This window comes from Fusarium coffeatum (genome assembly GCF_003316985.1).
Source record: "Fusarium coffeatum strain FIESC_28 chromosome Unknown BRIP53273_contig_185, whole genome shotgun sequence".
Taxonomy (NCBI): Eukaryota; Fungi; Ascomycota; class Sordariomycetes; order Hypocreales; family Nectriaceae; genus Fusarium; species Fusarium coffeatum.
Window position 1 is genome coordinate 54,532 of NW_022157978.1, and position 13,363 is coordinate 67,894.

General features: G+C 49.8%; 1 protein-coding gene across 1 annotated transcript; it reads left to right on the forward strand.

Annotated features, from left to right (window-relative positions):
• Nucleotides 1-7,732: 7,732 nt before the first annotated feature.
• FIESC28_08112 (uncharacterized protein) lies at nucleotides 7,733-12,746 on the forward strand (the record flags this gene model as incomplete). The annotated part of the gene is made up of 4 exons (XM_031162251.1): nucleotides 7,733-8,165; nucleotides 8,219-8,345; nucleotides 8,394-8,705; nucleotides 8,798-12,746. The coding sequence occupies 4 exons, from the start codon at nucleotides 7,733-7,735 to the stop codon at nucleotides 12,744-12,746; spliced, it is 4,821 nt and encodes a 1,606-aa protein (XP_031013706.1).
• Between the last annotated feature and the right edge of the window lie 617 nt (nucleotides 12,747-13,363).

The window sequence follows — 13,363 nt, forward strand, 5'->3', positions numbered from 1 at the left end:
GTCTTGTAGGGTTGGGTGTTGTGATATCGAGATGGGGATAGCGAGGGCTTGAGAGTAGCGGGCAAATGTATATGAGCCCTGTATAAGATGATGTATTAAGGCAGAAGAGGAAAAAGCGACCCGACGATAGGAATCCAACGTTAGGTGTGTGGTAGTCTCTCAAGTGATAATCTGACTGGTTAGTTGACTTAGACGCCAGACCAGAGCATCGGAGCAACATCCCATCGTAGCGTGGAGAAACATCATAGATAAGATGCATAGTATAATACAACCCAAGAAAACATATCACGGAACCTATATCCCAAAATGCATAACTGAGAGAAAAACATACAGAAGTTCGATATAGTTGGTGTTGTGTCACCTGTTTATCATCCAATCAGCTATCCCCTGTGGCTTAGTTGGCTAAAGCGTCCGACTGTTATCCATAGACAATCGGGAGATCGGAAGTTCGAGCCTTCCCGGGGGAGTTACTTTTTGTTTTTGCTACCAGTTGTATATATGTACATGCATAGATAGCTTACTGTAATTTTAACTAGCTTTGGAATTGAAAGTGCGCTCCTTATTAATGCGGGCGTGTCATTCTGCTGTTGTTTAGCACCAGTCGAGTAACCAACTGCTGAACCCTTACAAAAGCGACAATTATAAACCATCTGACTATATGTGACTTGGATTATATTAATCATTACTATAGTATACAATTGAGACTGCGACGTAGAGACGGAAAAAGCATGGGATCTTGCTAGGCTTGAGCACGCTCAGTTGCAGGTCATTCCATATATCTTAGTATCTAAGCAGCATATTCGAGTAGTTCACAAGCACGAACCCAATGGGTTTTAATTTGGGTTATCGAAGTTACTTTATGGCATCCAAGAACCCCCGTTTGCTTCTTTCCTGCAGGGCAACGTCGATAATCTGGCTTGGCTTATCTTGCTAAACTATCAGCTGCTCGGCAACTGCGATGCTTAAGGACGCGACAATTCTTCAAAGAGTAGCAAAGGCCAGTAAAGTCTACAAGAAGTCTGGTATTACCAAGTAGGGCTCATTATTACAGTAGCAAAGTTCGTCATGGAGAATATATATGGCTCATATAAATGCAAAACACCACGCGGAACCTCCTCGTACATACAAAGAAGCTATGAAGCGACTTCGACGTCTAATTCTTAGGCTTTGATCTATTACATCTGCGCTGAATCAAACATTTGACTGTGCCTTTATGAAAGATTAGCCACTCCCCTCAAAGACGCGGTAGAAAGTACACAACTCAAACCAACATACAAAGGAAAAGTGAGGCTATGCTACTAACAAGATTCGAGGCACTCACTTCTGATACGACTGCATGAAGACCCAAGAATAAATATGCAGTTCCACGTCAAGTTTCCACCTTGGGAATCTTGCATCACTTAAAACATCTATTGGAGACCAGTCCACTTACACTATTTATTCCAACGTTATAATGTGCATAATACGAAGGCTCAATCTGAGACATGGCTATGAGAATGGCCAACGTAAAACGTCCGCCATTGGAAGTCGCCCCCGCATGTAAGTTTTTTTTACAGATTCGAGATCTTCTTCCTCTCATCCGTATGGATCGAGTCGAGTCGAGGCTCTGACTATCTATCCATGGCACCCACACCCCTGTCATGCACAATATCGAATCCACCGCGGAGTCGGGTTTAATCCAATTGGATGACGATCAAAACAAGTCATATTCAATATTCTTTAGTGCAGCTTCATGCTGCAATGTACAGAATGTGTTGTATTACATGCATCGCCAACGTCTCGAGAAGGGGTGCTTAAAACTGCTGGCAAGGGGATAGTGATCTACTTGTGAGATCCTCTTGAATGTTATGATCTAATTGCGGGGAAGCCTGAAGCCACGCGAATTGATGGAAGACAATGCAAGGGACTTCACAGGCCCAGCTTCCAATTCGTCACATAGGTATGGCATATATCCTAGTCTCACAGAAACTACAAGCCAAAGACGGTGAACTCGATATGCACTTGTATTGAGTCAAATGTGACAGAAGCACAATCGTCGATAACGGTACCGGAATAGGGACCAAGTAAGATGAGTGTTTGGCTTTCAATACCAACCGTTGCCCTTTCACGGGACGTTATTAACTCTCAACTTGTCACATATGCCACTCGGCCAGGCAAGTTTTAGAACTGGCCATCAAGTATATATACAGCGCAATGTTTTCCTGTCAACAAAATTCTGCTACAAAGGACGTCGAGTCGTGTTTCCTGTTGCCGACAGTTCCGGGATTGGGATTGTAACCAACTTACCAATAAGAACGGTATTATGTTAGTGACGGTCATGCTTGAGCTCTTAGCTGATGCAATCTTAACTGGTAACTGCAGTTGGATCAGAAGTTCTTTATGGTAGCTTCACCGTTTTAGGAATACAACCTGACCAAGCTCTGGACTTAACAAGGAGATATTGAAACTGGCCCAATAACTCACATCCCTTGTCATTAATGAGGTCGAGTCCTCAAAGCTGAGCTCTTGGCCAACAAGGCCAAATGTAGCTTTGATGGGCACCAAAACGATATCGCTACCAATCGCGTACGATGTTGCATACACCAATCTTATTCTGCTGGTTTCATCCCTGGCTGATTTGGTTTAGAAAGGCGGCCGCCAGTCAGTGACCGAAATAATGAAAAACGGTAAAAAGAAAAGGAATCACAGGCTTTCTAAGCGTGGCGTTATTAATGTGATAGTTACCATCCATCAGCTTGGCCGCGGTTTGGGCCGCAGCTTATACCATGGCGTGCCAATACCCCAGTTGGCATATCAAATGCGCGAAAGAGACGAGCGGAGCCTCTATGACCGGGTCAAGAATGTCCCTCAACTAGGGGCAGCCTGTTACAATCAACAGGGGAAATACTGTGATGAAATCGCAGGTTAATGCACTGATCAATCCGCTCAAAAAGTTTGAAGTGGCGAGTCAAGCTGTTATTGAAGACGACGAAGGTGAATTGTGTAGGACGACATAAACGAGCTGCAACCGCCAGGTGCATCAAAAGAAAGGAAGGCGGAGTGTCCTTCTCATCATGAGTCTGCAGTTATCCGCTCCCATAAAATAGAAAAGAAGAGACGCAACCCGTGTGAGGCTGCAGCAAACCCTGATAAAGGATTGAGACAGTCCTGGGGTAGCCTGGGTTATGAGGCCAGACATGCCAGGGCCAGGTCCATCTAGTTGACCGGGATAATAAAGTTGGGAATAGGTCGGAAAGGGTTCTTGGTCAGTGGCGCCCAAGCCCAGTCACACTGCGGAGTAGTTTGTTCATATCTGCATCTCAATATCAGTCCCGAACCATACAGGCCAGCCTGTGTGTATCAATAAAACGATACAGCTTTACGGCACTCCAATGTGATTGAGAGTGATCTGACAGTCCTTAGTACTTCTTATAGGTGTATTCGATAGCGAGACTTCGTCCAATCGCTACCCATGATATGCCCGGCTGGTAGAATGTGCATTCACAGAACCTGTCCATCGGAACCGAGGAGAGTGAGGCAAGTCTACTCAATTAGGAGAGGCACAGTGAGTGAACAGCATATACTGCAAACATTTGCTCCTAGCCGAAACTTTGCTAGGTAGAGGCGCTTGCTGGACTCGAAGCGCGTGCCTAGGAAGAGACTGGAGATGCCAATGTGCATATATGACAGGGAACATGCTCTTCAAGTAGGGCTGCTAAATCTAAATAAGCAATTCGAGTTGCCTGTATTGGCCGCGTGCTTCTGAGACAAACATCGGAAGAAAGGCTCCAACGGGGATTCAGGGACGAGGGAAGCCCTCTTCTTTTCCTTCTCTCTCTTGCATCAGTCGAGTTCAGAGGGATCGCACGGGGCTGGTGCATAAATGAGGTTCACCGGATAGCTTCAAAAGACAACTGCAGTCGCAATCACTACAGATGCTCATTGTTTGCAGATATCGAAATGTCATTTGAGCGTCTGGGTGAATATTTCACCCGGTACCCCACGCGAACTTGGCAGATCCAAATAAAGAAATAAGCAGCTAGTTCAAGGGCCAACAAACAACCAACTTCCAACGTCATGTTCACTGTCTGATAAAGGATCTCCGATTCCAGCAGTCTCTCAATGCAAAACTCCGCATGCGTTGATAGGACAAGCAAGCTGACGTGTATCAGACGTGACCCAAGTCATTGAAGGCTTAGTGAAAGACGCAATGTTGAAGTTTGGAACAGAGATATTCACGGTAGAAATGCATCTAGGCTGGTGCTGTGTGTGGGTGAGGTTACACTGGAACGGGAGTGACCAGGGGCACGGGAAAAGTAAAGAAGAAATCGTGTATGCAGGTGGAGAGGAAAGAGAGATCCACACTTCAACAGAAGTTTGAGGATGGAAGGCGACGACACAATTAGATGCCTGGCCTGTCTCGTCTCCTTTACGGATACTGTACACGGTGAGTCTTGACAAAGTATACAAGGCAGTTGCTAATTAACAATAAGTAATCTATTGGGCGTGAAAACATTCACATCCAGACTCTCTTTCCCTTTATCGAATGAGGTCAAAAGTGGAGCGTCCAAGTGCAGTAGCTTCCTGACTATGTATCTAGATATCAGCCCATGCTTAAAGAACACTGGGTGGGAGCCGAAATAACTTGAAATTCCGAGCGACATTGATAACTGAGTCTAGTCCAAGGAAGCCCTGTTCAGTTTCTATCATGATTCGATATTATCGCCAAGCAACAACGTGATGCTCTGATTTCAGAGATTTGGTCGATATAGATAGGTCGGGTATCCGTAGGTACTAAAGCTCTCTGCTCTTTCCGTTGGAATAATGTGGGTACAGACCCTCTTCGCTAGCGGGACGGGAAGGAGAGGGCGATTAAGTCCCTGCAACAAAGGTGATCGGCCGGCTTATTGGCCCGTCCCGATTAGATAGCGTGTCCAATAAGCGCCGAGAAACAAGCTGTAGCACATCTTTGGCAAGCGGGGTGGCTAGCTCTGGCCAATCAATGTTAGCATACAAGCGCTTGCTCAAGCCCCCCATGCTTCGTTTCCCCAACCATAAGCTTTCATCCTCCTTCATCTCGCAGATCGACTCTGTTTATCTGTCTGTCTGTCTGTCTGTCTGTATTTTGTATCAATACCTAGAGACTGGACAGCTCGCTTTGTATTTCATTGTAACCGACTTTATGGAATGGAATGCCTCTACAGCTTCAGTGCACCCCCACTGTAGAGTAAAGAACCCTCTTCTACAGTGCCTGAAAAAGGAGCATCGTGATGCTTCTTGGAGCAATGCTGTGCTAGGCGCGCAGATTGAGATGTAAGGCACCGACCAGTCTTTTGTTTCAATCATACCCAACACAACTGGATCGAGCATATCATGTCGTGGTGCCTATTCTTTACTGCACTAGCTGCGTGGGAGGACGCTGTGCTCTGTCTGCTGTGTTGTCCTGCGCTGCGCTGCAATGCTTGAGAAGTTGCCGCTCAAGTCGTACCGGACGTCGCCTGCATTGGATGGATGCTTTCTCTTGCCCATCTTAGCAAAAGAGGGGCGGCGGCGGCTTCTCTACCTGATTGATGGATTGTTATCAATGCAAATTCAAGATGAAATTTGGATGAGATGACGACCGAGGTCACCAAGACCAAGGAATGCCTCCATGATAAAGAGTTACTGCTTGTCCGCGAATAATGAAAGACAATTGATTGTTTGATAGGTCGAGTCTCGAGGTCGGAATGGATCTGGAGATTTACAGGGGTCCCCTTGAGTCTAGTGGACCACACAATTTGATGCGCCATCCAACGATTGATTGAGAGAATTGAATTCAACGGCACGCGGTCAACCCACGAGGCTAAATTTGGCAGGGGACTGCTGCGACTCGCCGATGGTCGACTCGACTCGCCTTGTCTTTAACCAAAGATCCACAGTCGACGATGCGATGCGATGAGATGGCAGTCCACGTTGGACATTGTTCGTCATGGATGACAAGACTGCAGCCGCCGGCCATGATCCATTCATGTCAAAAGTGACCGCCTCCGCCTCAACTGGCGTCTTTCAAACCAGCGTCTGAAGCCATGCTAGTGCTATGGCATGCTCAGAACCCTGGCTACTGTGCAAGAGGGGATCCTAGTCTTCTGCAGCTTTTCTTCCCCACTCGGACTGTTAGCTCGAGTCCAAACCATGGGAAGAAAAGGTGCTCAAGGCTCAAGCTCCCAATCCCCAGCCGCTGTCGACCATCCTCCATGTTGACCCCTGGGTTCCATACTGCCTATAAGCCGGTCCGTCTCCGCTGATCCAGTCAACCCAACGTTCGCAAGGCTCTATTTTAATATCGGTCTCTGGTTCAAGCGTCCACTGACAGGCCAGAACGCCACTCTCTAGGCGCCATCTCTGACTCTGAACCCCGACCTTGACCCATGATGGATGGACCATCACACAGCACACTGCCATTAAACCCTGTGTCTGTCTCTTTCTCAAAATCATCCCAACCTGCACTTTTTCTGGTCTGAATTTCCTTCTTGGGCCTCCCTCTCTCTTCCTAGTCTTCTCTTTTCGCCTTTGTTTTGCTTTGCTTTGCATTGTGCCTCTATCCTCGAGTCCTGGTTTTGTGTCGCCTCAATCACATTTGTCACATCTTCAGCTCCAACGTCAACCCTGATACCACAACTCCACCAACCACCAAGTAAGCGACTGATCAACTTTTGCTTCACTTCACAACGAAAAGAAGATCAAGGTAAGGACATCAATTCTTCTTCTCAGATTGCAATTTCATAAACACTCCATCCTCCTATATCCCCAATTGCCGATCCAGTGTCTGTAACATACTCCTTCACCCGTCTTAGTCACATGTAGTCGCTCAGCATACAAGCGCACACAAACGCACCTACACAAGTTTGATGGACCCTAGAACCATCTTCCCAAGGGATTTCAAGCTACAGCTGCAAGTGAAGCGCCGGGTCACACCCTTTTCACATCCCATCCCTATCCGCATCCACTACCAAGCTCTTCCTGGCAGCTACACTTTGACCTTGACCACTTTGAACGCTCATCTCTATTTGGCCTTGTCCGACCCCATGCAATCACATCCAGCTTGAGCAGGGGAGGCGGTTGCACTCTTACTGTTGCCGATTTGCGCCTCTAGCGTCCTTCTCAAACTGTTGCCCTGGTTGAGGTTACTCTCGACGAGCAAAACCACAGCTTTGCCCATCTCCCCACACACGTCTATCCTTTTTCTACGCCTCCTCGCGTGTTCCTACTCTACTCTCTCAACTTCTTGATCTCACACTAATTCGCATTCCGAAGACTTCACCGCATCCGCCTATTACACACCATCGCGACCAAGACATACAGCTTCACGAGTTCCACTCGTTGTCCAACCTCACCTGGCCGTCGCTACCCGCTTGACTGTATTGCACAACGACGAAACTTCAGCACAACGCCATCCGAGACCTTGAACTCACCGCAATATCGAAAACCGTCATTGTCCGGGTGCGGACAGTAGAACATTCTGAGGCATGTTAGACAGCCCTTGAGTGTAGCTTTCCGCCTGTTTCTGCGACTTCGAGAGCAGCAATTCGTAAAGACCCCGCTATCGGGGGGTTGTTCCTTGTCGACATCGATTCGCACCAGAACAGTACGTGCAGCGTCGCACAAGACGAACACCCAAGCAGACCTAGCAGCTGTACCTTTCTCTGGTCATCCGACTGGCTAACGCAAGCTCCGTAAACGCAGGTTGAAATTCAGAAAGGATATCAGGCCCACCATGTCCGTCCCCGTGGCCACGTCGTCGCGGAATCGCACCGTATCATTAAGTTCCGGAGGAAGGTCTGCAGCAAGGAGCAAATCCTCTCAGGTTCCAGACAGCACGACTATGCCTCACGTTACCGATCTCAAGTACTTTGACCCTTGCGCCGCCACGGCCTCAATGTTTTTATACGCCCAGGGCTCATCCGTTGTCTGTTGCCACCATGATACCCTTACTATCGAACGAAGATTCTCACGACATGCCGATGAGGTTCAATTATTGGCCGTTGACAACCAAAGCGAAAGTGGCGGCGGTCGCTTGGTTGTAAGTTACGATGCTGGTCAGACAGCAATTGTATGGGACCTGATGACGGGTGATGAAATCGCTCGATTTGCCTCATACGAACATTTGACTGTCGCCGCATGGATGAAGAACGGAAATGTTGCTTTTGGTATGTGTTTTTAGAGTGAATCGGGCCGCATAACCACTGACCGTTCTTTGCAGGCAACACAAAAGGAAGCATTATCATGTTTGAACCTTCAACTTCGGAACACGTTTCTTCACGAACCATCGACCAAATTGCCGTAACCGCACTGGCTCCTTCATCTGATTGTCGGACATTTGCCATTGGGTAAGCCGCCCCTTGATTTCCACCTGATATTCACTGACAAGAATCCAGCTATCAAAACGGCTCTCTGTTTGTGGCTACACTGCAGCCACGATTTACTATTCTACATAATCTCACTACTTCTAGAGGACCATCGCCAATCGTCAACCTTGCATGGCATGCTTCTTCCTCACGACAGAAGTCGGATATGCTTGCGGTTCAGATGCGGGATGGAGACCTCCGCGTCTGGAGCGTGGCAAAGAAGTATAGTGCTGATGATCCTGCAAAAGTTGTTCGAAATCTCAGAAAAGCTGAGATTTCCATGGACGGGCCTAATTGGATGGGTTGGTCCAAAAACGGTCGCATAATTCAGTATTCCGACTCGTAAGTCTTGCAGATCGCCACTGCCACAAAACACCCCAGGCTACGCGCGCGCTTAGCTGCATGATCCGTTCCCTTGATTAACATCTACATAGGCAAACGCAATCATGGGATGTCAGAACAAAGCACGTCACTCATGATCCCATTCCAACTCTCGACCTTGTTCGAGGTCTCGCCGTCTATGGCCCAGGAGCCACTCTTTTTACTCTTGGCCCCAACAACACGGCACAGCAATTTGATCTCAACTCGCCAGCTATTATGGTCGCCAATGTCCAGCATCCAGCAAACTTGTTGCCACCATCACCTCCAGTCTCGGAGGAGACGGGGGATAGGTCGGCGACTTCAGCCACTACTATTGCCTCCGAGTCCGAGTCCAGCTCAATCCCCTTGGATATGAACATCTCCGAGAGTGATGAAGATCATCTGTCACCGTTCGCCCGCCTTACTAGACGCCAAGCTTACGACTCCGGGAACGAACCTTATGAATCAGCCAGCCCTGTTTCCAGCCGAAGTGGTCTCTCATCCTTATCACAATCCTCGACAGGATCCTCCCAAACCCCTGGTCGTTATCCTCAATCGACGAGGTCCAAGGGCTTATCAGAAAATACTTACATCTCTGCGGGAACCTCAATTCGGTCATCTACCATCGGCAACGGCAATGCCCAAGGCAACTCGCGGGACATGGATGCCTACTCAATGGGATATTCCCTTGGTACTACCAGCGTTTCGTCTATGGCTTCCAGCCGTTCGCGCCGCAGACCCTCTCGCCTACGCAACGAAGTTCCCCGCAGCCCTGACGATAACAAGGTCCATGATCTCTTCAAATTTACACGAGCTCGTCTTAGTGATATCCCATACAAACATGCCATGGGCTCTAACAACGCCCGCCTGACTAACGACGACCTGCGCCGTCAGATGCTCAACACTATCTTTGGGTGGAATAAGGAAATTGAGGACCTGATCCGGGATGAAATGAGCAGACACCCTCAAGGGTCTCCTAGCCGCATCCTTCTAGCCAAGTGGCTCGGTGATATTGATTCCAACATCATGAATGCCAACTTTGAAAACATGACCTCATCCGACTGGATGCTTCTTGCACTGAGTGGTATTGGGGGTCAGGCGTCTCAACAAAAGCTCGGCCAAGCTTATGTTCAGCGACTGCTCGAGTCCGGGGATGTACATGCTGCAGCAACGATTATGCTTGGCATGGGTGAGCACAACGACGCTATTGAAGTTTATGTTTCTCACAAGCGTTACATGGAAGCACTGATCCTCACATGCCTCTCCGCGCCTGGTGTATGGGAGCGTCAGGCTGCTATCATTCGAAAGTGGGGAGAATGGGCAGTTCAACATGGTCAGCAACAGCTGGCAATCCGCTGTTTCGCTTGTACTGACCAAGAGTCTACGGAGCCTTGGGCATCTCCATCTGCTGCCCAACTCAACTTTCAGTCCATGACTCCTAGTATTCCTGAGATACTGAGCCCGCCGCTATCTCCCCCTGGCGTTCAACGTGGCCCCCAGCGAAGCATCGCTAAGACTTCTGCACTCAAACTCATAACCTCATTTGGCGACCAAGCGCAGAAGTCGAAGTTTTTCGCTGGTGATGGAGGCCAGACCCCCATTGCTGCAGGTGTTACTCCCATTGCCGACTCTGCCGGCTCGCCTGCATTGTCTCACGCCTCCAACAATGAGGCCACGACAGCGTTCCTTCGTCCCTCCAACAACAGCAGGTTCAATACACCAGTATCCGCTCGAGCCCGAGGTCGATTACCATCTATCGGAGAAATACCATCGGACCTCAACAGGGAGGCGATAAGATCCGCAGGGCTTTCCGCCGCACCTTCTGATTATGAACCTCGATCCAGCCATGGCCGAACCCCGTCTGGCAATGACAACATGATGTTCGGCTCTGCATTGCAGCGCGCTGCCACAGCAAGCCCAATGATGATGCGTGAGCATGCTCAGCGTGTTGTTCAGCCTTCCGAAGGAGAATTTCCGCCACCGCCAGATCAAACTGTCATGATGAAGATGCAGCAAGCATCACGTAACCATCGGAATGGTTCCCGTGATCGTATTCCCTTGGGCGTCAACCTGCAACTGCAGCCTGGAGTTTCCCATGAAGAAGTAACATCTCCGGAGCATTCGGTTACTTCGTCGACCCGTTACCACTGGCCAAGTCGCCGTCGAGGTCCGGCGTCCGTTACCAGCTCCGTCACTTCTGCATCAAGCGCTGGTCGAAGTCTTCGTCATCAAGCCGTGCGAAACCGAGAAGACTACATCCACAGTCTCGACGCTGCCAACCACTTCTCCAAAAGACAGCGAAGCCGCCAGCGTAGTCACTCAAGAACACGGGATGCATCACGTAGCCGCCCGGGCAGTCGCGAACGAACCGCCAGGTCTAGAGAGCCCTCAGAGGAACGAGGCCGGGTCGCTGCTCGAGGATGGCCCAAAGCCAAGCGATCACCGACCTCACCCATTCCCATGTCTCCTGAGGATCTCTTGAACTTAAGCACTCCACGACATGGTCAGGTCGGTGAGCCAAACACGGTTCGCAAGGTCAGCGGGTCAACCATGAAGCCTGGAAGCCGAGGGTCAAGCCGAGCAAGCCGTCGCAGGAGCCCCGATAGTCGAAATCGCCCACCAGCCTTGACTCTCCGTGGACGTAGCCAAGGCCGAGACGGTTCTGTACAGCGTTCTCCTTCCTCTCCACTTCCTCTTGCTACTGTACCTCACTACCAGGGCTCTGAGGACGAGGAGGACTACAGAGCAGCAATGGCAGCTCAGGAGGAATTCAGGAACAAGCATAGCCGCAGCGCTAGCCGAGGCCTGAACTCCCCAGCACTGAGTAAGCAGGACAACACAGAGAGCCGGCGCAGGGCCAATTCTGAAGCGGCGAACTTTGACGGATCAATGCCTGTTCATGGTCGAGCTGCCTCTACAGAGCACGCCGGCGACCTAAAGCAGATGAAGGATGAGCGCCAGCGAAAGAAGGAGCAAGCTGCCCGAGAGCTCGAGGAGCGTCGTAAGTCATTGGCCAAGCGTGCACAAACACCTTCTATCCCTCATCCCAACGAGTTCTCTCCTGCCCTTGCAGTCACCGTTGAGATGGCCGAGCCAAAGCAGCTATCCGATGATATCCCACCCCGAAGCGCTACAGAGCCACCACAGAGGAGCATGTACGCCCGAAACGGCCCTGTGATCGGTCTTCCAGCAACTCCAAAGGCTATGAGGCTTATTATTGAGGGCAATCACGATCAGTCTGGAAGCACTCCCAGGCCTGAAATGCCTATGATCCCGGCCACCTTCTCTCAGAGACACTCACCAGAAACCTCTCCTCAGCAATCTCCAGAGAAGGTGGAGCCCAGCGCGGAGCCTAGTCTGACTCTGTTGCCATCAACTGTCTACCAGCCCCCATCTCGACCCTCGATTCCTCGCAGCATGTCGGCTCCAATTCCCGATGAGCCTGGCCAACGTCCAGCCCGTTTCGGGCGCAAGAGTAGTGTAGGACGAATTGAAGAGGTTGTTCCCGGAGAGCGACGACGCTCTCACGAGGATGATCCCGTTCCTCCTCCACCACCTCCCGCGCCTCCAGTGCTTAAGGAGTTGAGGCATCTTGCGTCACCTCCACCGCCGCCACCAGCCCCTCTTCAACATGCCCACCGACCTCAACAGGCGGGCGCTGTTGCATCAGGGATGATTGAGATCGTCATGGACGACGATTTGTCTTCTGGCAACGACCAAGCTTCGGAGGCCAGCCCTCCAGTCCCGGCCTCCCACAAGGGTCATAACCGGGGCCGAAGCATCGGAGACAGCAGCATCTCAGGACGCATCCACAAGGCTACTGAGAGACTTCGATCTGCCAGTCGCAGTCGCAAGGAGTATGTGCGGTCTCCTCCATTTGAGGCTCCTTATGAGAGCGTTCCAATGCCACGACAGCTCAGGTCTCCCCCACCAGTGTCATTCAACCCTGATGTGCTGCGTTCACCCATTGACTCAAGGAACAAGCACATGTCAACTGGCCTGCATCAGAACGAGATGATCTAGGAGGTCTATCAGGATCGCAGCCAGAAATTTGTGCAATATTTTCTCCCTTTCTAGGCACTCACTATGAACTTGATTGTTCGCTTCTGTGCTTGGCGTTGGCTGACATCTAACGTCGACACCATTCGCATATCAGTGCATTGTGTTCATATGGCTCTTTCGAGAATATTGTGGCACATAACAAATGCATTTTGTTTTTGTTTCTTTTCTTTATTAATTCGACATCGCATCTTTAAGCTATCGGCGCCTTCATCGGAAGCCGACGAATGCATTCATGACTTTACATTTCTCTGGTCAGACCACCGCGGTCAGTACAAATCATGGCCACAAATATTTACGGATTATGTTTGAAGATGAAAATGGCACTCGTGCTGTAACGTTAGTTGGCTGTATTTTACATTCATGGGGAGGAAATTGGAGGTCTCAAACAAGAATATGGGCGACTCGGGATGTTGCAAGTAAACGGAGGAGCAAAATTGAGGGATACCAAGGGGTATAACGTAGCGACTGCTTTCTACAATGCTGCCTCACGGCACTTGTTTGAGTTTTGTGTGACATGATGGACGGAAAAGAAATTTGGACATCGGTGAAGGATTGAATGGGGGGGGGGGGGGGGGGGG